Source organism: Boleophthalmus pectinirostris, unplaced genomic scaffold (assembly GCF_026225935.1).
Source record: "Boleophthalmus pectinirostris isolate CB_2022bp ecotype Guang Dong unplaced genomic scaffold, ASM2622593v1 HiC_scaffold_2, whole genome shotgun sequence".
NCBI lineage: Eukaryota > Metazoa > Chordata > Actinopteri > Gobiiformes > Gobiidae > Boleophthalmus > Boleophthalmus pectinirostris.
Window position 1 is genome coordinate 25,479,106 of NW_026571152.1, and position 23,640 is coordinate 25,502,745.

Consider the following 23,640-nt stretch of genomic DNA (forward strand, 5'->3'; position numbering starts at 1 on the left):
GATCAAATAATTTCTCATTGGTTCACACAGTTTTCAGACTCTTTCTCAGAAGCATTATTATTGTCCTTCCAGTCCATCCTGTTGTTCACACGGATGCCCAGGTACTTGTAGCAGTCCACTATTTCTACTTGATGGCCCTGGAGGATGACAGGCTACATGGTGTCTTCTTCTTCCTCCTCTGTCTTGTCAACATTCAGGAGCAGATGTTTGCCTGGGACCACTCCACAATATTTGCAATCAGTGTCCTGAGCTCCAGCTCCTGTCCATCTCTGATATTCCTTACCACTGCAGAGTCATTAGAGGGAACTTCTGCAGGTGGCAGGACCCAGAGCTGTACTGGAAATCAAAGGTGTACAGAGAGCATGGTTGGGATTTTGTGTGAACTGTTATGCAAATATTAATTTTCAATAGAGCGATATGTCAAAGCAATTGTAAAAAACTGTACAGTCTGTACTCTGCTGAGGCCCTTTTCCCTGTTTGACACATACAGTATGTGAAACCTTTTGTTGTTAGATTTTGGGTGATCACAACTTGTAGATTTTGTTATGTTTCAATTTCAATAATGAAAGTGACAGTATTAGGACCAGTGTTCTTTACCATGTCAAAACAGACCTGTAGTATTGAAAAAATAAGTCCAGACAATTGATCATGTGTGTTTGTGTAAGAGCTGTGTCAAGTGCTCTGAGAAAGAGTCTGAAAACTGTGTGAACTGATGAGAAATATTCTAGCTGATTTAATCACCTGTGGCTGTGTTCAGATACATGTTTGAATCAAATGATCAAACAAAATAAAAAATGTGCTAAAACTGTAACTTGGCACTTGATTATGTCTGGTTTCATTTGTGTTTTAGTTGTAAGTAAAGAAATAATCTTAAATCCACAGGCGATACTACATTATGATCATTATTTATCAACCACACCTCTGTTGTGTGATTTTTATTCTGACACATATTTATTTAAATGTAAATACCTCAAAGCTCAGTGGGCAATGTTTTTACCACCACCCATTTGAACATAAAACCTAAGAAAATTTGTTGTATTTCCTGCTTCATGAATAATACCTATAACATTTTATGAACTGTGAAGAACTTTGATGAAGTTACCAAACCCCTGCTCTGCACAAATGTCTGTGGTGCAGACTTGTGGAGTTTTGAAAGATCATTGATTGTTATCTGCTGTTTTCTCACACACAGCACAATGCCATCAAATTACCTTTGTCACCTGTTTCAGCCCCTGTAATTCCATAGTTAAAATTTACAGGAATACATTAGTGTATTTGAGCCTGCACATCACCACTACATTTATTTACATATTGTTTTATATAATACGTAGCTTATAATCAAAAGAGCAACACAGCCTCAATCAGGGCTGACTTTTTCCATAAAACGTTATGACCCAATTAGGACCCAATTTCTTATTAAATTTATTTTCTATGGTTAAGAATCACTGGGCTATGTGGAAAATACTGAGCCAGTGCAGAGGCATAAATAAATCTGTAACCTTATTCATAGTCTGTTCATCATGGTGATAGCTGAAAGCTTGTTTATGGCTGAACCTGCTTTGAAATGACAAACTGAATTGTTTTGTTTGCCAGTTTAGAACAGTGGCTCTCAAACTTTTCACACCAAGTACTAGTAAAGAAAGGATTTGGCTTTCTGAGTACCATCAGATCTCAACCAGGTCTATAAGTGGACTACATCATTTGTAATTCTAAACAGGAAGTTATCTAAACGAGGACAAAAAAAGTGGATAAAATGAAGTCTAAATGAGGCAAACCCACAAACTGAAGAGTCAAGTTCAAGTACCACCTGAAAGAGCTTGTGTCCCACCAGTACCATAGATTTAAAACATACAAAACCATGTTAAAATGCCTCAAGACCTTAACAGTTATTTGCCACTGTGCGTAGGTGATGTTTGATAAGCCTGTCTGTGTGTTCACTAGAGGGAGCAGGATTTCCATTACGAACCTTCCCCTGTCTGTCTTGCATTAGTCAATTATTATAGGCTTTAAAATGGACTTAGATTTAGACTTTAATTACATTTTTCTTCAGTCACTTTTACACATTTTCTAAAGCCTTTAACAAATCTGACAAATTTATTGTGCGCAGAACTATTCACTCAAGACACAAAAAAATTCAGAACATTTGAAAAAGTAAACTTTGTGAACAAAATGTAAAACACTCTTGTATAAAGTACATTTAGTGGTTAAAATCAAAACACAGTCGTCACACTTATAACCTTATGTAACCATTATCCAAACTCTGGCCAGAGAATGCTACAGCACTTTTAGACATGTGGGTCCAGTATCACACTGTTTCTGATGGTTTAAGAATGAGGGAAATGCTGTAAATGTGTGTACAATACTACACGGTCATTTAAGGAACAAAACAAAAACAAATGTATGTCTTTTAACAGTTGGTTTCTGAACTGTCAGGACCTCGAAGTCGCTAAATGAAAACCTGGTTCACACAGGTTTTTCACTACCGAAGTCTTTGATATTGTGGTTTCTAGTGCGTCTGTGTCTGTTCATATCTCTTCATATTGTGATTCTTGTATGGTCAGTTTTATACTTTGTGTATTTGCTCTATGGACTTTGGTTTGAGTGTGCAGTATTTAAGTACACAGATTTAAGCACGTGCAGAGAGAGTGTTACAGTACACAGCAGTCTGTGTTTAAATAGCTTATCATTGTGTTTAAGGTTCTGAAAAACATGTCATAAAGTTCTGAAGTCAAACTTAATGCTTGAAAATTGATATTTCTTGCAACATGAACTATGAGTATTTGCTCCTTCAGTGGCAGTATGTGCTGAAATTTTAGACTTTAGTGTCAAAGCAATAAAAAAAAAAACGTATTAACGGAGGACAAAAAGTTATTTGGATGCAGCAGGCCAAAAAAACATATATGATAAAAGGATTTATTTATAACACAGATGATTTATTCCTATGTAAAATAAGGTGTTTTTGTTTGCATGTGAAACTAAGAATTTGAGCGACATCTTGTGGACAATTAACTGTACTTTTTACAGCTTTTGTGCAAAATGAAAAGAAAAAAATGTAACCCAAATGTTTAACCCAAAACTTTATAGGCCTATTTGCATGATTACTTAAACAAAACTTCTAACTTTGTAGATTAAATGTCAGATGGACAGAGATGCAGACGTCTCTCAAACGTGTTACCTGTAATGCAGGTGCAGTGCGTTAAATGTTTTGGTTCACTTTATATTTCCGGTTTCTCCCTGTGGTTTCTACTTTGACAGAACCAGACCGGAAACAGCAAATAATCTGTGCAACTTGAATGACGGGGCGGTCTGTGACTAAAGGCATGGACTAACTTCTCAGACGCAGACACCGCTTGTAAAGGGATCTAAAGTAAATGGAAATAGTCCTTTAAGAGATTAAATTATGGATGCGCCGGTAAATGCAAGGAGAACTTTGTATATCACGTCAAATATGAGTATTTCTACAGGACTTACTTTGGAGTGACTCCCAAAAGCCAGGGCGCACGCACATTCGGAGGGAGAGAGGAGGCAGCGGGGAGGTAAGTCGATAGTCTGACTAAAATCAAATAAATATTTTTTCTGATTTTGTTTTCATTTGCTAAGAGTAAATTTAAAACTGACGGGGAATACTTATTATGAGGTGAATTTGTCGCTGCTTGTCTGTGTTTTGCTGCGTAAAACTACTTTGGCTCTCACGTTGCAAAGCTGCGGCTATCCAACAACAACAACGAGCATGAAGTTTAGCTCGCCTCACATAAATTCCACTGTAGTTACAATGTGGTATGAACTGTATCCGTGGTATTTTTATTGGTGGTTAGATAAGCAAGGATAGGGGATCTGGTTTAATCAAATGCTCCCATGGATTTACAGACATTTTAAGTAAAAATACGGGGCCTTACTTTGAGGCCCTGCTCAACAACAACACAACACATTGGGCATCAGAGGTTATGATTACACAGCTCATGGCTTTGCTTCATAAGAATACGACATAAACATATTTGTATTATTAATCATGTTTTAACAGTAATTAAATATTGTGCAAATTGTAAACTAAGGTAATTCAGAGGCTCATGTTAATTGTGTAAGCAGGCTAGGTCTAATTAAGTACCAGATTATATACTATGGCAATAGCAAGCTCTAACAGGCATGGCTTTGGAGATTACACAAGTCTCACATGTACAGTGTGGCCATAGACAATCAGTGCAAACTTGTTCGCCAAAAAGTCATGCTGTACCAACACTCGCCTGAGTGATTCTCCAACTTTTACACCAAGTACCACTGATTGACCTCCCAAGTCGGCCTACCACTAGGTCTTTACTAGGTACATAGGGCCAATTTCTCCAAAAGAGGACAAAACAAGGAAACATGTATGCTAAATTGGTTAAATGCTAGAACTGCAGAAGAATCAACACACTACCAGAAGAAAACCCTTTTTTTAGTTACCCAATCACACTCAGTTTTGTATGTATGCCGGCTTGTGAATGAGTCCCTGACTTTGTAAAGTCACGATTTTTAAAGTCAGAGTCATACACAAGTCCTCCCTTTTTGAGTCCGACTCAAGTCCAAGTCAAGCGTTTGTGTCTCAGTGCAGATTCAGAGCAATTCAAATAATACCAGAATCCAACTCAAGTCATTATCAACTAAAACTGAGTCTGAAGGTGAGTTCAACTGTGCTCATTCAGAGGATTTTCCTGCGTATTCTCATTGCTTTAAACTAACAGGAAAACCAATGTGTAACATATGAGTCAGTTGTTAAGTCTGAGTAAGTCCTTGGTCCACAAGTCTATGCCCTCAAGTTTGCCAAAGCCCAAATATGAATCCAGAAGTCACCGCCCTCACAAATGGACAAGTCCAAGTCAAGTTCCACATCATCAGTGATTATATTGAGTTAAGTCAGTATTAACCACAGAAGTGATTAAAACAAGTCCGGGATCTCTGCTGTCTAATTATCTTCTCCAAGATGATCGCATAATACTGTATGTCTGTGTTTATATTACGGTTTCGCCTGTACACTGGACATTGATTCGCTAACCTGCAAAAACAACCATTTATTTAAAGTAAATGTTCATAAGTAAAAAGACAGACTAAATTGTCCAGTCATTCCCTGCATTCCAGCTGACTCACTCAATACATGTAGATTTCTATCTTATAATCTTAATCAAATATTACCCCAATATTCCCCATTGACTGGCTAATCAACCCAGTGACTAAAAGACTACCACCGTATATGGTATCGGTCTTGTTGCACTTGTAGGTGAAGATAGCGACACCTTTCACAATCAGCTGTCTATTATTGTTATTGATTACTTATCACATTGACCTACTGGAATGTAAAGGATATGACCCTTTGACTGATCCTTTGAGTCAACCCACTTTATTTGTCTGAGCTTTGAACGGGATTGTTGTGGTAGGATTAGAAAAACCTCCAGGACAACAAGGAGAAACAACTTTAAAATTTTCATGACTTTGTCTGCTCTTTCTTTGATCATGCTTTATCTTTCTTGCTCAGTAACTAATCATTTGAGCAGTCGTCTACAATGTCCACAGACAGTAGGATGTCCCTCCAGGGCTTCCGTACTGTGCTGGAAATGTAGTTGCGAGGTGTGGAAGTCTTGTCTGCATGGTGCTAATCCTGGACATGGCGCTCTGCAGTGTGGGTGCTGCTGGGGCACATTGGCGTTGGTATGGAACAGAAAGACCAAAAAGTTTCAAAGACAGGATAAAGTTTTATTAATAGCTCAACCTTATCTTTGATTTGTAGGGCTCTTAAAGGGTTCTTAAAGGCAGGAGTTGTTCTTCAGTGTTTCCGAGTGTCTTTGTCACACAGCAGTAGTCAGTGGTATGCGGGGGCTAACCAGTGGTGGATGTTTGAGTGTTGAGTCACTCTCTCCTCTGCTGCTACTGTGTTTCTGAACCATTCTCCCCTGTACGTAATAGAAATCAGGTTTTATTTATATTCTGCGCTGTATCAGAGTCGGTCTTTACCTTGCCTCCTCCCAGTTAAACGCTCTTAAACATGACTAAGATCTCCAAACGTTCAAATTGGCTAGGGAATCTGCCATGCCTGTTGGACTGGAAAATGCAGTGGATAAAGTTGCGTATTCTTGTCCTACAGGCAAATAAATGTAATGGTGGAGGCTGGTTCTCTCATGGGTTAGATCACAGTCAAGTACCTGTGGGTATGGGACTTGTCATGGTGCCAGCAAAATGTTAGTGTCTCATATGAACACAAGGATATTACTTTTATTGGTGACAGATGAGACTGAAAATTTGTGGGTTGAGTTTCAGAAATTGAAATTTGACACTAACACATGGTAAATGTTATTTATTTTAAATTTCACTCCCATAGCTATTGCATCTTTGCCACACTATTCAAAAACCTGTCAAGAAAGTATATTCTAGTCCTTAAAATAATGTATTTGCATTCAACAGTTTAACTTAACAACATGAGAACCAGTAAAAACCACAATGTAAAACACAGAATTGACAACAGTTTGTCAATATATATATTTTAGAAACCCAAATTATATAATAAAGGATATCATATTCTATTGTCATTATACTAAGTAACAGTTCAGAGGGAACTAGGGAAAAGACTCAAATTTCAGTGCCACAATGCTGTATGCACAAATATACACCCTTTTCATTGCAATCTTAGTAAATGGGGGTCAATCTTATGCTTCTGATATAGATTGATACCAATCTAAACTATGCAGTCCTTTCCTTTTTATGCCAGTTTTTCAGTATTGATAAATCTGAGTCTCATTGCTAGTTTCAGTTTCAATAAATATTTGGATATTGATACTTTGACAACTCTAGTTCCCATACTGGCCTTCCTTGGCTTTCTTTATTTTCTGCATCTTGCATTAGGTGGCCTTGATGCTGCTCTGTGTGGATGTACAGACTTGCAGTTTCAGGAGAGTGAGTTTTTTTTGTGGAAAGACCATTCTGCTCTGAGAGAGAAACTTTTCCAACCTAAACAATATGAGTTGAGCTGATCAGCCTGCAGGCCTGAAGCACCTGAGCACTGGGCTAGCTTCAGTGCTGTGTTGTGATAAGGTAATATCCTGCTGTCACCCTCATGTGCACCCAGTGGAAGTGATGGGTGCTGCTGCTCTATGGGCATCTTCTCCTCTGCGCTCCTGTTTCGGAGCCTTTCGTTCGAAGTCTCATTCCTCCCATACCAGACATAACTTCTGGCCAGCTGAGTTAGTCCCTCCAGCCTTTCGCTAGACTTCTCTGCAAAAGAACAGCCTGTGTCAGCATTATGTTGTATAACACATAATTAGAACAAGTTGTGGAAACATGCCCCCTGTCTACCCATCCAGAGCGGAGAAAATGGGCTTTATAACTTCTATGGATGTGCGTGGCAACTCAGACTGTATTGCATAACCAGTTCTAAATAGGCCTGTGCAATATATTGATTCTAGTAATATCACAATATTTAAAAAAAAAATTTATACCACTTTCACAGTTATCTTAAAACAGGAAAATCACTGTAAATCATTTGAAGTGAATATAAATGTATAAAAAATCACCAATGTCTCTCACTCACTACTGCACTCTTTATGGTTTAGTTGGCTGGACATTGTAAACCAATCCCAGAAAACTGAATTGGTCAATATTAATTGACAAGCAATACTGGGGAAACTTCTGGGGTACCTTAATAATCTTAATATCAGGTCAGGTAGTTTCACTCCTCCCAGTTACTTTTCACTGTGCCTTGGTGACTCACTGAGCTGGGAAAATCTGCCTTTTCCTACGCAGCACAATGGTCTTGGAATCATTTACAGAAAAATCTTAAATTGGAACCTATGGTGTCACTTGATTCATTTAAGAACATTTTAAAACGTGCAGTGACCGAGGCATGTGGTTTTATAATGTGCTATTTTGTGATTTTTCTTTTTTGTATTGATTTTGTTGGCTGCTACTTTGGCTAGGTCTCTCTTGAAAAAGAGATTCTGAATCTCAATGGGACCTCCTGGTTAAATAAAGGTTAAAAAAAACTAAACTGGTACAATGAAACACTAAAGTAGTTGTAGTATCTGCAATGTGTCACCTAAGTTACAATCTGCAACTCAAACGTTGGCAACGCCTTACTACATAAAATGAACAAAAATTGCCCTCTAGTTCAAAGAAAATCTACAAACAAAAAATAATGAGCCTGAAAATATAATAATAATATTATTATATAATATTTTAATAATAATGTTCATCTATATTGAACGATAAGTCAATAAAGTAAAGTAATTATCATGACAGGCTTAATTCTAAAACCTATAGCTTGGTGTTGTGAGTGTGGTGTCACAATAAGAACTATAATGATTTATCGTTCAATTACTCAATACAATACACACACACAAAATGTTATAACGTAACCGCAATATTTCTCTGTAGTAATATTAGTAAAATTGTTATCGTGACAGACCTAGTGTTCTCCTACCAAGAAATACATGCTATTGTGTTGCTGGGCAAGACACTTCACCCACACTGCTCACTTCACAAGCCATGTGTGGCTGGTTATAACAAGTAGGACAGCAGGAATACACAGTCACTGTGCAACTACTTTACTGTGACAGTCGCCAAATAAAAGACAAGATAAAAAAATCTCTTCCAGTTTTGACCTTTCCCAATATAAAACAGTGCTAAGGTTATAGATACAATATAGATATAGATAAGCAAAAACTAAAAGCAACTTCATTTGATCCTTGAATTAGGAGCATGTATAAAAAGTAGTTTCAGATTTCATTGTTGGTAATGTAGTCTTAGATTGAAGGCCTCAGATAGGACCATTGACGTTATATTTAGACCTGTGCAGATTTATTAAAAGTACTTGTGAGATAGTTGTGTTTATACAACATGGACCCTGGACACAGCGTTCAAATGGGTCTATTTACCATCACCTCTTCATTTAGAGTCATGTAAACCCCTGATCAAACAGCTCTGGTTTCTCCATTGACGGTATAAAGAAGTTGACTAAGAGAGAATGACCTCACCCATCGTGTTCGGTTCCAGTCAAGTGAAGCTCACTGAGGTTGGTGGGTGTAGCTGCGAATTTGGAGCCTCGAGGAAAGATTTGTCTGTTATTAATGTCCATAACTTGATTTATGGACAAAATAGTGAAATAAAAACACCATGATAATGTAGAGTGGGTTAATATGAAATGACACTCCTGACAACAGTAGTTACAGAGAGAGACTACTGTACGTTTTTTCAACTGAAAGTGAATTTCAACCAAAGTTGATGGAGCTGAAAGTGTGCTCATGCTCACTTCTATTTGGAACAGGTTAAGCTCTGTCCATTTATCTATACATTCTAAGGGTCTGGGTCTGTGAACAGAGTTTTCAGAGGGTGTCCACCTCTATGGGCCTGTTTACACGAGAATGCTTGTGTGGATAATACAAAATAGACAAAATATTTTATCTTAAGTGCCTTTTGTTTAGATGTGACGACGTTTTAGGGGCTTAAAAATGCAAAAAACCTGAAACCACCCTCCAGACTGGAAAAGTTGAATACGCTCCCCTGTAGCGTTTCTGTCTACACTGCCCAAGACGCAAACCTCTGGTCAGATCTGCTTATGTCGCGTACATGTTTACATCACATACATACAGTTCACAGAAACAAACATTTCGGATGGCCTATATACCCAGTCGAATTCCTCACACTTTTGCATCACCGTATGCACTCACATTTCCTCCCGAAAATGCTTGTCTAAACTCGGACTAAAGAGTGAAGACGCGACGCCACTTTTGCGTCTTCTGTTCAGACGTCATTTTATAAATGTAGCCTATATGAGCATGTGAAGCATTCTTGTTTGAGAGCTTTTGGACTAATAATGAGGGAGAGAAGGACCAGAGACAACCTGTGAGTCAATGTCAAATAAGAGGAGCTTCCAGCAGTCTAATAGAGCAGAGTGTTTGAGTGTAGTCCAAAGGATGCGTGTGATTCCAATAATGGGAGAGTGTGTGGTCTTCTGATGACTCACTTCTGATGAAAGACTCAGGAACATTTACCTTTAGGCAACATAGGAATTTACTTTGAATGATTAACGTCAATAAGTTTTATAACACACATCGTAACACAACCTGAAGGTGCACTGTGTAACTTTCCGGGTGGAGGATCCGTCACCATGGAGATGTTGTTGCGTTTTTCACAGTACTTATCAAGCACCAAGGTAATTAACGGGTCTGATTTGTGGAAAGGTGGGCCCGCTTAGAGCAGAATGCATACTTTTCAAGGTACACCTATAATTGAATAATAAGCAAATTTAATGCCATACTGTGAGGCATTCCAGGGAAAGCAACCCCGATGTGGTAGTGTGCAACCAGGTGCTAGACTCAGTTGCATAATGCACCTTTTAACTGATCTCAGGAATGAAAAAAAAAAAAAAAAAATCTATGAGAGTCAATGTTTAAACTACTGTATAAACAACAATAAACAGCATTTAGTTTGGGCTCTTGTACTGCTTGAGTGGCCAATATCTTACATCAGTGCATAGCCTTTTAAGCTGTGAAAGAATTAACTTTTAAGTATCTATGCAATATTCGAAAGAGATAAGGCATTATGATTACTAACTATTAGGGGATGTAACAATAACTGAAATATCTTTATTGTATCATCAAAAGTCTCACAATAATATCGTGGGATGTCACAATATATCGAATCACAAGTTCCTTTGCTTAAATGCATGGTTTTACAGTAGCAACAGCTTAGAAACACATCGAACTACATATCCCATGATTCATTTCAGTGCAGACAACATGAAGATAGATGGTTTTTATGTGAATTCTTGGGATTATGATGGTAATAATACACACCAAAATCTTGTCAAGGTATTTTTGAAAGCAAAAAAGTGTCCTATCTGCAATTATATTAGCCTCCTCAAAATATTACAATAAATATCATACTGTGAAATGCATATCGTGATAATATCGTTGAGAGATTTGGATATCGTTGCATCCTTATCTAACTATATACTAATAACAATACAAGGTCATATATTGCACGAAATTGACTCTTGTGAGCTTTTTTAGTTTTAGTTTGAAAAACATACCTGGAGTTGTGTTTTGTTTCTTTCACACGTTTGAGTAACCCTTTATCATTAGTCAGACTCTACATCTACATCTCCAAAGATCAAAATGCTCTGTTCCATCGTATGAGATCATATAGTGTTAGTTTTCATGTTAACGGCTACCTTTCACCTTTAGTTCAGTAGAGATGGGCAATTCCAGAGCTGAAATCATCCAAATTGTTCTAGTGAAGGTGTATGGAGGTTAAAAACACAATGAAGTGCTTCCTGTATTGCCACATGACATCACAAGGTGGAACAGACTGTTTTCTGTTTGAACTCAGGGTTTGTGTGTTAAACGGACATGAATGAAAGAAAACACAACACCAGTTATGTTTATGATGAGGAAACAACATGAGAACATATCTCAAAAATAGCCTAATATGGACCCTTTAACTTTTAAGTTACATTCTTTTTGTTCCTCGTATGTATTTCATTATTGTTTAAGTATAAGCTGCAGTGTGATTCTCTGTGATGTTCTGGTTGAACATTTTTTCGGCTCAGCAATTATCGTGTACTAGTTTTTTATTTGTACTGGCAGGGAACATGTTGTTATTTTTCTGTACTAGGATAAGATTAGAGCTGTGGAGAGCAGAATAAGAAACGTCTATGACTCACCATAGACATTAATTAACTACCGTTTCATTCTGTTATTTATTAAAGCTCATGTTTTTAATGATGTTGTACATTTACAAAAGTGTGATCATTATTGTTGCTTATCATCTATATTTTCTTCAGTAATATATGTATTGAGGCACATTTTGTAAAAACTAAACTAAATCAACTGGACTTCAACAATATATCATACTTCAGCATTTGCTTCTTGTGACTGAGCTATAGGCCTCTCACATTAATTACTATATTGACTTCAATACATGACAGATAGGACCATAATGTTTGGGGATCAATATTTATTGTGAATACTTTTTCTTTGCACTAGTGGGAACATTTTGGTCATTTTCTGTACTACAATGAGATTTGAGCTGTCGAATTATAAACTTCTTATAAATACAAACTTAAGTAAGTGTCACATTCTGCTATTTATTGCAGCTCATATTTTTTAACACTTCAATGTTTCCCATTAATAGAGGAGATCATGGTGGAACCCCATAGTCTAAAAACTAGCTCAACAAAAAAAAAGGTTAAACAAATTACACTTTATGCATGTAGTGTTATTACAAACATATAGAAGTAACAATTTTTTATTTGTAATGACTGCTTTTTTGTTCAGGCAATAAGTGACATATATACACCAAAATACTGTACTAATTCAAATGATTCAGAAGTGGATCAGTTGTGTCACCACAGTGTTCGTATAAACCTGTGGGAACCACTGCACTTAGATTACAGTTTGGGAAAAAAAATGCTTCATGGATTGGTTTCAATATTGTTATTTACTGTCTATATTTATTTCTACTTCTACAGTATATGTACTTCAAAATGTGTTATCATGACAGGCCTACTGAGCTCCTCTCATTACACAGTTTGCATCAGCTTTCATCAGATGGGACAGTTTAATATGTGAATGCCTTTGGACGGGCAGTCTGAGGAAGCCTTTGTGAATGAGTCCACTCTTCATCTGGACTTTGTGTGCACGTGTTGTGATTCACTGAAAAGGCCTGTGTGAGCGTCTGTCACACTCACTGCTGTGTACTTGTGAGACTTGGTGATGTGTGTTCGTCAGATTTCCTGTTTCCTGTTTTATAAATGGGTCACCCACATCTCTGCATTTGGAAATGGGGTGCAGTTTTTGTCTTCTTAAATTGCATGTTTATATTGAACTTGTGTGTTCATTGTGTTTTTTCTTTTTTTCTGTGCAGAACTATGAAGTTAAACCCTACAGAAGCTCCACTTTATGTAAGTTCTTTTTTGTTTGTTTTTCGAATTCACTATAAGATGCTTACATCATGAATATTCATAATATTTGAAACGGAAACAACACTTGTTTTTGCCATTCTATTACCTTTTTGTGCAAGTCCTGTGGAGCTCAACAAATTCATAAATATTGCTCATTCTCAAATCCTTCTGCAATCTTTTCAAATGTTCAATTTAAATATGTAATGTAAAAAAGTCTGAAAATACTAATTCATACAAACTATTCAGTCAGTTTTCCATATTACATCTAAAATTAAATGAACTGAAACAAAGTAAGCTTTATCTTTTTGCTTCATTAATCAAGCAAACAAGTCAAATCTTCTTATTTTTACTTAGAATTTTTGTATCAACCTTCTGTAAAATCCCTGGGGACTTAGATACAAGTTTCCAGAATATATGTTATATTATTACAAACAGAATATCACAACACGTTCACCACAGGTTTTTCTCTAAATCAAAGTTGTATAAAACCCCTTTCATATCCTGTTGCTGCATATCGTCCGTTACTTGTGTTTCACTTGACCACACCTGTGCAGCTCCAGTGTTGACATGCTGTTTAGCTGCTGCTCCACACACTCTTACATAGTTGATAGACACGTTCATTAGGGGAGCAGTGTGTGGTAAGTGTACCAGTGTGTCACAGAGGCTGAGTGGGAGAGTCTGTGTGGACACCCTAATGTAGCGTGAGCGAGACTGATCTGAACATTCCTCTGTGCTATTGTTAGCCTGTGTTGGGTGGGTGTGGCTCTTAACAGGCTTTAACTGTGTTCAGCAGCACTGTGTGTTTAGTCAGGCGTTATGCACTGAGCCAGAGTTTAAAGGAGAAGTAATGTACTCATTGATTTTTGTAGACAGTATTTGTGATTAGTAATAAAAAAAAACAACTCCCTTTATGTATCTGTTGATTATTGTTGGAACATAATGCAATCCAAATATCCGATAAAAGCTGTAGTAGTAGTAAGAGTAGTAGTAGCAGTAGCATGTTTAGAAGTCATTTACTTTTCGGTACATTATTGAGATCACTATTTGGATGATTAGTAACTTATATGTGGACAATAATAGTAACAATAACAATAGATTGGTTTTATATAGCTTTTTTCACTGTAACTCAAAGACACTTCACAATAAAGTAACACAAAAACAGAACAGGACAAACAAAACAAGAAGGTAAGCATAGAAATATCAATGTCAATGTAATAGTAGTACATAGAGGTGGGTAATATTGATACTTTGTAGTGACATCATGCGGGGGATGGTCTACATGTATCTAATGATGAATTGTTTAGCAGTTACCATGGTGACACAATGCACACATTAACAAACGGTCTTAAAAAAAGTTTTAGACCGTCATGTCCTGTTTAGGCGGTTGATAATCAGCAAAAAGGTGAGACCTACTGAGAAACTCTGAGTTGTGCTTGTGAGTCACTAATGTTATATAAGTGGGACTTGTTTAACACTTTATGGTTATTTATGGTCAAATTGTGTTAAAATACAGTTTTTGTTAAACTTTAATCTGAGCTTTTATATCAGACAGAGCAGCAATATCAATTCACAAAATTCAGTTCTTTTTTTGTTTTTTTTTGTTTTTTTTAAATCTCGATGACCATATTCTGACTAGGTTATGGCAGTCCATCATTAATGTGCTAAAACATGCCTGTACGTATCTTTGTTATGGTTAAAGCATAAAACATGGATAGACTGTGACATAAACCCAAAAATAGCAGAAATGTCACATTTTACTCTTTATTTTTAAGCTGCTTATTTTGCACAACTATTCACACTCCAGTCGTACTAAACCAGTATTAAATAGATGATAAAAAATCACAGATGCTTGACTAAAGACCCAAACACTTAAGTCTTATTTTGGTCATTCTAAACCCAAATATTTAAAAGCCAAAAGAACATTGTGCTTGTGTTCTTGTGGGTTTAAGACCGTATATCCACATATCTGTAAATCTGTTATTACTTATGAATGATTTTCATTATTGATTTTTTTTGGCTGCTTTGATAAATGGCCAGTTTAACACATTTCAGTCAGTTCACTGGTCTGTTTTCAATGTCCTGTCCAAGGCCAAGGCAGTGTTATTTAAGGACAAGTGTAAATCTACAAAGTTGATACAAGGTAAAGCGGTCAGCTCTGAGGTAGAAGTACTTTTGTGCTTTTACTTAAAGGTTCTGCATTGCGCAGAATAAACTGTTATGAGCTTTAAGCCATGTTACGATGTTGCTACCTCATCAAAAACACACCTGGAGTTGTGCTTTGTTTCATTCACACATGTTTGAGAAAGCCTGTCTATATCTCAAAAACACAAAATGCTCTGTTCCAACTTGTGATGTCATGAAGCGGTAGTTTTCAAGTTAACAGCCACCTTTTACCTTTTAGTGCAGTGGAGACTGGCAAATCCAGGGCTAAAATCATCAAGAATGATTCTAGTGAAGCTGTATGTCGTTTAAAAACACAGTGGAGCACTTCCTGTATTACCACATGACATAAAGTGGAGTGTTTTCTGTTTGAGAGAGGAATGCAACCTAAATATGCAGGGTTTATGTGTTAAACATATGAATCAAACAAAACACAACTCTTGGTATGCTTTTTTAAAATGAGGAAACAATATTATAACATAGATCAGAAAACAGTGTGATATGAGCCCTTTAACCACAATAGTTGCTCCAAACTATTTAACTAATAGTCAACTAATGTTGAAATAGATTGTACTAAATGTTCACAGTGGCTGCCTCTTGACTAAATAAAAACATAACTTTTTGCAGGGAGAGTGTGTGTTGACTGTGCAGCTGGAGGACAATGACGCCTGTCCCAGCCCTGAGGAGGAAGAGGAGGAGGAGGAGCTGGTGGAGTTTTACCTTTTATTCTCAGGTTCTTCACAGCGACACCTGACGAGCACCATTAGAGCCAGCCCTGCCACACTACAGGCTGTGTGCCCAGGTAACACTCTGATAACACTGGACCATTAACAGCATTATCCAGAGAACAAAGCCAGGTGCCAGTGCATTGTCTGTAATAAACCACTAATGCTGTCTGAGTAGTTAGGGCTCTTGTATGGAGATTGGTAAATGATGCTGTTTTTATATACATGAAAAAAAAACAAAAAACATTAAAATACCCAATACCCAATCTATAGTGTGAATAAAACAACAAGATAAAGTTAGGCCTGGTACAATAACACATTTAGAAGTGCGATATATTGCCCAAGTAAATATATGTAGATGATAAATGATAGTATTGAAACCAAACCATAAAAAAGTATTCTACATGTACAATATTGTTAAAAAACATGAGCAGCAATAAATAAATAACACAATTAGGGCTGTGTATCATTAAGAAGTAGGTGATACGATACATACCTCGATACATAAGCTACGATACGATACATATCTCGATACAGTACACTTTCAATTTGATACGATATATTTCAAATAGATTCGATACAGTTCAATAAAAATAAATCATGGCTGTGATACTAAGTCTTTGTTCAACCACGTCTTATGCAAAGTTCATATGAAGCGCACCCCTTTTAATCATCAAAACAGTGAAAATGTCAAACGTGCCACATAAATGAGTTTCCTTCCTCTGAACAAATGACAAAATAGTAGTGCTGAAACAAAATCATTTAGTAAAATATACCAAAAAATACTCTTGGCGATATATCGATACTGTATCATCAAATTAAACTATACGATATATTGTTATTTCAATATTTTTGCACGCCCCTAAACACAAGGCAACATTTAAGTAACTAGTTTGTATCTAATAATGTGTCACAGAAGTTCAGAATTCAACCTTATACAGCTCAAATCGTTTCATATTTCAGAAAAAATTACCAAAAATGTCTCACTTGTATAAAGAAAGTCCCCATGATATCATGTACATCTGTCATGTTACTGAACAATATGTGGATATAGTAAAGCCTAAATAAAGTCCCATGCTATGTACATAACATGCCCCAAAGTAGATGTAGGCCATGAAAAAATAAAATCTGTATTTTCTTGTAGTCAAATCATGATTTAGATTTTTATTGTGATTAATATGAACATATTATATTCATATTGTCATCTACATCAGTTTACAAGTTTACACATTGCAAATGGCAATGTTTGAGGTGTGAATCCACCTGACACTCCCTCAGGACATGGCTGAGGCCCAGCAATTGATACTTTGCAGTGGCATCACCCTGGGAGGTTCTACATGAATGTGCATTGACAGAATGTTCACCTGTTACCATGGAAACACAATGCACACACAAGCAACACTCCCAAAAAAGTTTTAAGATTGTCTGAAAACTTGAAGAAGAATTGGAAATGGATTTAAACAACACATTTTCAGGAGTCTGTGATTAATATGAGCGTTCATGGTCACATTTAGGTGTTTGATTTTCAACAAAAAAGGTTGAGTGTGACTAACTGAAAAAGCTGTTGGATGGATGGATAAGATGGCTTGTGACTAATGTCATTTGAGAGTGACTTGCACCTGTTGTGTGCTGCAAAAAGTCCACTCCTTCTGGTAAAATTCTGTTCAAATAAAGCTCTGATTAATGTCTAACTTGAGTAACAGAGCTTCAGACAGAGCAGTGCTTACAGTTATCATCTCACCCCCAGTGAATGTGGATGACATCAGCTGCAAAGTATCAATGGGAGGTGTGGTGGGGAAAAGTGTCTTTGTTTGAGCATAGAGCTGCATTCAAGAGATAATTAGTGAATCATGATGCGCCGAGAAATGAGATCACAATGACATCTCACTGTCCAGCCCAAAGAATTCTGAAAACAGACCACAAAAATAAATTTGATAATTCAAGCATAATTACAAATAACCGTATCATTCTGTACCAGCACATTATATTTTGACCTGGAAATGATCTTAATTAAATGGCCTTTATTGCGCTATTTTCTGATCCATGTTATAACGTTTCCTCATCAAAAACATACCTGAATTTTTGTTTTGTTTCAATCACACATGTTTAACACACAACCCTGCATATTTACCTTGTGATGTCATGTGTTAATACAGGAAGTGCTCCACTGTGTTTTTAAACTCCATACACCTTCACTAGAATAATTTGATAGAAGGTAAAGGCTAAAGGTAAGCATTTTGAGCTTTGGAGAAAAAGACGTCCTAAAAATGCAGGATTACTCAAACATGTGTGGATGAAACAAAACACAACTCCAGGTATGTTTTTGTTGAGGTAACAGCATTAAAACATGACTTAAAGCTCACAAGAATCATTTTTGTGTAATATAGGACTGTTAAACATTTATTCATTATATTTATCTGTATTCTGTGTGTTTGCATAGGACACAATATATGCGAGCAGGTGTTGGTGCTGTTGTGTGTGGCCCGGCCCAATGGAGCAGTCATCAACTGTTCTCAGGAGAACTTCACTTTTGTGCAGGTACAAGATTCATTTAGTTTTACTATTTGAAACATACTGTATGTTAATAGCAAGCCTTAATTTTTTTTTTTTTACACTTGTTATATCCTAATGCACCCTTACTCAGCTTTTATTTGCATCCAAATGAACTTGAAATAATTATATAACATATATTGTTTTTAGGATCTGGCCCTGGACAGGGCTCACACGATGCTCAACAGTAAATTACATCAGAAAGCACCACTGTGGAATGATCCAGTAAGTGAAGAGAAAATCAACCTATGTATGTAATAGATTCAGATGAGTTCACTTGCTTTATACCTGTAGGCAAATATGTAGCGATAGTGCTGTTCATGGAAGAAAGAGTCTTGTTTAATTTTTTATGATGCCACATTTAAATACAGTTTTTCATATTTTATTATATCACATGTAAAATGAATTATTTGCTATTATGGACTTGAAACCTGCTTATCTCTATGGAGGTCTTATTGCGTTGCCTTAAATGTTCTTCAGTATGGTATTAAATGTATCTAGAATTAATTTGATTACAGGTTTTTATGCCTGGAAAATACCTTGGAAAAGCATGCATTTTGTGAGCGTATTTGCCTTTCCATAGACCTGTAACTTGGCCTGGAGGCATCACCTGCTTCTCTGCATAGTGATGCATGAGTTTAATATTATATTGTGGAATATTCTGGGCAAAAATGATCCCTATGGAGACCTACTGTTGGTGGACACATAGTGTGTAATGTCAGGGGATTGTAAATGTATGTTGTGACCAGTTATAAATGTGCTTCTTTTTCTACTCATGTATTTGTGGTATGAAATGGTTATAAACTTGTTCAGTAATAATACTGATGACAGTACATGAACAGAAAAATAAAATGAGGGATTTCCTGAACCAAATGGCCGTTCTCTTCCATTAACTGTTTTCTTTTTGTTTTCCACTGATTCCACAGAAAGAATGTAAGGAACTGGATGGGAGCCTCGTCTTGGCTTTAAAACATCTGACTCAGCTGCACAGACGGGGCCCGTGCTCCAGTCCGCTGCCACACATGCATTCACAGAGAGAAGAGCACAGAACACAAACGGACAATCATGAAAACATGAGGCAGGATCAGACTCACTGTACCAATGAAGAGGACCGCACAGACACAGGGACAGAGGCGGCCACACTGTGCAACAGCCGTGAGTATCTAAAGTTCCCTGTTTGATCACCAGTATTACATTACAGTTTCTTCTGAAGAAGAAAAAAAAGTAAAATATAAAAAAGTTTCATTTATACTTGGTAATATTTAAAAGTTTGTGATTTTGTGACATACATACATACATACATACATATATATCTATATCTAGATATATAGATATATAGATATAGATAGATCGATAGATATAGATATAGATATAGATATAGATATAGATAGATATAGATATAGATATATATATATATATATATATATATATATATATATATATATATATAGACAGACAGACGGACGGACAGACCAGGAATATGAACAGGAATATGAACAGGAATATGAACAGGAATATGAACAGGAATATGAACAGGAATATATATATATGAGTGAATATCTAGAGTCACAATGTCAGAATTTGATCATTTTGCTGCTTTGCTACTGCTTCATGACATCACAAGGTGGAACAGAGCATTTTGAGCCCAGTAATGCTGCATTACTCAAATGTGTGAATAAAACAAAACACAACTCTGACTCTTGCAAGCTTTAAGCCATTAATGATGTTGTTACCTCATCAAAAATATACCCAATTTTGTGCAGTATATAGAACCTTTATGCTACATCTGCCACAGCTGCCCTGGGGCTGACTGATGGTTGCACATCTGTTGCTACAGCCCCCTGTGAACCTTGGTCGAAGTGTCTGGCCAAAAGATGCGATACTAGTGTACTTTTTTTTTCTCTCAATTTTGTTCATTATGTGTTTAAAGCACTTAAAACAATTGGTGTTAAGGTTTTTGCATGCTTCTGTGTATTTTTCTGTCATTCTACCAGAAGAGGTCTGACTTGTTCCACTCTGTGCCTAATCGTGCCTTTTTTGGTGCTTTCTTTTTGCAGCAGGGCAGCAGCAGCTCTCAGGTCTGCTCCACTTGGCAGCAGCAGACACTCTGAACAGGACGAGCTCATTCACCCCCCAGGCGCCCGGACACAGAGACAGGCAGAGGAGCAGCACAGACTGTGAAGACACGTCCCCGGACCACCTACAGAGGCTTCAGCCCTTCACACAGTAAGTACTAAGTATCTGCTATATCTTTTTAGCCCTCGTCATCAAACAGTGATATTCAGTAGGAGAAAGTGGAACTCTGCTTTAATGCTGAAAGTATGAAGTTAAACTAGTTTCAATATGCAGTATTTACATTGTCTCTTGTAGCATTAGACATGCTCGTTTAAGATACACTGTTTTATTACTGTTTACACTGATACTTGTTTTTCCATTGTCTGAATTGGATTTTAATAAATGCAACTGCTGTATCTGTTTTATTATCATAGATGGGAAGAATACTGTATTTAATTACAGAATAGTGAATACTGAATTAAAATATGTTTTATTCTGATACATAATTGAAAGTACTACATTCTGAATACTCTGGATACTTTTACACTATAATTGAAATGTAACTGTAAAAGACACAACATAGTATTAAAAGCAGCTTTGTTTACTTCAGTTTCTTATGCATTTTCCTGTCAGTCATTGGAGGAGAATGAAAAATCAAAGGAGCTGTGCTTTATATTTTATTCATTAATACTGTGCAGTTTGAAGCCTAAATTGCATATCAAATACCACAGTTTATGGAATTGTTTTTAGTAAAGTAACTGTATACCACCAAATAAAAGAGTACCAGAATACAGTTACTCAAAATGTGTATTCAGATTATGTATTCAGTTACTTTCCAACACTGTTTATCATGTTTGAAATATCTGATTCTGTGATGATAGTTTTCACTGATGTACAACTGCCATTTTTTTATCCAAATGGTACTGGTCTTTGTGAAACCAGTACAAGGAAACAGTTGCTGAAAAGTCAACTGCTATCTAATCTAGCAGACTTAATATTTACTTGAACAAAACCTGTTAGTGGAGCCATATTGTCTGAGAGAAAGTAGGATATGAACGAACAATACAAACCACCATTATTTTGTTGCATTCAGCTGTTAGCCAACAACACCAGAACTGGTTCAAGTGTTTAAAATGTCCATGACCTTAGCTTCTTTTCTTATATGGGAAAACATTCACAACGTTTCACAAGCCGTAATCATTCTTTCATTTATTCACAGCAACACACCTACCTATTAAGTTAATTTAGAGTTGGCAGTCTTTTCGCTCCTATTACTGTAATGATTTAGCACTGCTGAAGCAAGTCAAGCAAATACAATACCAGGCTTTATTTCCAACGCATGTCAAACTGTTGTGAGCTGAACTGTAACTGAAATGCAGGAGAGGCAAACTGTTTAGTGTAATTAATGAGGCAACATTGAGGGTGTGAGCAAATGCATTGGGCTGAGCTGTACGGAGAAGGATGCAGAGTACAGTTGCTTCTCTGCATGGATGAGTAATGTTAGTTATCTTTTTCAGGTTTTCTTTAAAGGGTTCATATTACACTATTTTCTGATCTATGTTATAATGTTGTTTCTTCATCACAGACATAGCTGGAGTTGCATTTTATTTCATTCATGCATGTTTAACACACACATCCTGCATATTTCGACTATGTTCTTCTCACATACTGACAACACTCCGTTCTACCTTGTGATGTCATGTGGTGATACAGGAAGTGCTCCACTGTGTTTTAAACTCCCTGTACTTTGCTAGAATCATTTGGCAATTCCAGGGTTGAAATCATCATAAATGACGTCTCAAGGTGGAACAGAGCAAATTTGAGCTTTGGAGATGTAGACAGACTAATAATAAAGGGTCACTCCAACATGTGTGGGATGAAACAAAACAACTTTGGGTATGTTTTTGTGGATGTAAAAACATTATAATATGGCTTAAAGCTCACAACAGTCAGTTTTGCATAATATAGGACCTTTAATTGTCTCTCACTTCACTATAAATACATGTATGTATCTCTCTGGCCTACTGCATTACATGGACTCACAGTGCCTTGTATGTTTTTGCAGTGCTGATACAAATGAGGAGTTGCACATTGATCCAGATGGCCACGTTTTCCAGCACCACTCAGAGCTCGGTACCTTCTCCCTGACGTTACGAAGCCTCCACAAGTGGCAAAACAAACGGGATTCAGACTTTTGTTTACAAGATGATGTGGCACAGCTGAGGCGATGTATAGAGCAATACAAGGGCAAAAAGGTGAGAATCATCCATCACACACTTTAGGTCAGAGTTTTATGGATCATGGACACTTGTAAGCCGAAGCAAAAAGTAAATTATTATATAAATAGGAAAGTGTTTTTCGGCATGTATGAAAAACAATAAAAGGAGTAAACATTCCACCCAAACCCATTCTCCCCCCTCTCTTTCACTGTGTAAAGAAATAATCAGATGCTGTGCACAGGCTTGTTCTTGTCCCTAAAAGCCACTTGAATCTCCACAGAGGGAGGGGAAGAGAGAGAATGAGAAAGGGAGAGTGAGAAAGAGAGAGTGGAAAAGAGCAGCTATGATGACAGTTTCTGTTCTGTGGCCTAGCACTGAGCACATCAGTTTTTCCCCAGTTGTTCCACCCCTTCACTGGGCCTATGGAGGACTAGAGTGGAGTCCTCTTCGCTGGACAGTAACAGTGGCTATGTTCACATGCACACCAAAATCTGATTATTATCTGATGTCTGGCTGAATCTGGGCATTTAAGATTATTTAAAAGATGTGTAAACCACAAAATGTGATGTGCGTAATCAGAGGAACCAAGTTCAGAGAGAAATCAGATGGGTTTTTTTCTGTTTTCATGTCATTTTAACGGTCTTAAAACTCCAGAAATCTGATCATAGTTACATTTTAGAGTGTATATATAACCGCAGCCAGTGACTGAGCAGTTTATTTTTTTCATAAGTCATTTCTCATTCACTCTGTATTCGAGGGTAGTATTTGGGAGCTACTGTTCATGTGTCCTTGTATATTTTGTCAGATGAAAAATATAGTGTTTCCTCATCAGACTTTGTTGTTGTTAAAAATGAATAGGGGAGTTTCCTTGTCAGTGTTAGAGGCTGCTACTAAGAACTGCTGACTAGGGACTTTGTTGGTGACTAGAAATTGGCTGTTTTTGGAATAGGAAACATAATTTGTAGCTTGTGTAGCCAAATAGTCTCAAGTTCTGGTTCGCTAACACTAT

General features: G+C 36.8%; 1 protein-coding gene across 2 annotated transcripts in view; it reads left to right on the forward strand.

Moving 5' to 3' along the window:
* The first annotated feature begins 3,283 nt into the window (after nucleotides 1-3,283).
* LOC110169678 (uncharacterized) overlaps nucleotides 3,284-23,640 on the forward strand; it is a 32,701-nt gene continuing 12,344 nt past the window's right edge. Inside the window, exons 1-8 of one of the 2 annotated variants that reach the window (XM_020935257.2) lie at nucleotides 3,284-3,536; nucleotides 12,886-12,922; nucleotides 15,710-15,884; nucleotides 18,248-18,345; nucleotides 18,508-18,582; nucleotides 19,284-19,512; nucleotides 20,415-20,583; nucleotides 22,478-22,667. In XM_020935257.2, coding sequence (XP_020790916.2) covers nucleotides 12,890-12,922; nucleotides 15,710-15,884; nucleotides 18,248-18,345; nucleotides 18,508-18,582; nucleotides 19,284-19,512; nucleotides 20,415-20,583; nucleotides 22,478-22,667 — 969 coding nt within the window. In that variant the 5' untranslated portion in view covers nucleotides 3,284-3,536; nucleotides 12,886-12,889. The remainder of the gene's footprint in view (nucleotides 3,537-12,885; nucleotides 12,923-15,709; nucleotides 15,885-18,247; nucleotides 18,346-18,507; nucleotides 18,583-19,283; nucleotides 19,513-20,414; nucleotides 20,584-22,477; nucleotides 22,668-23,640) is intronic. The other variant, XM_055155106.1, reaches the window with a different exon arrangement.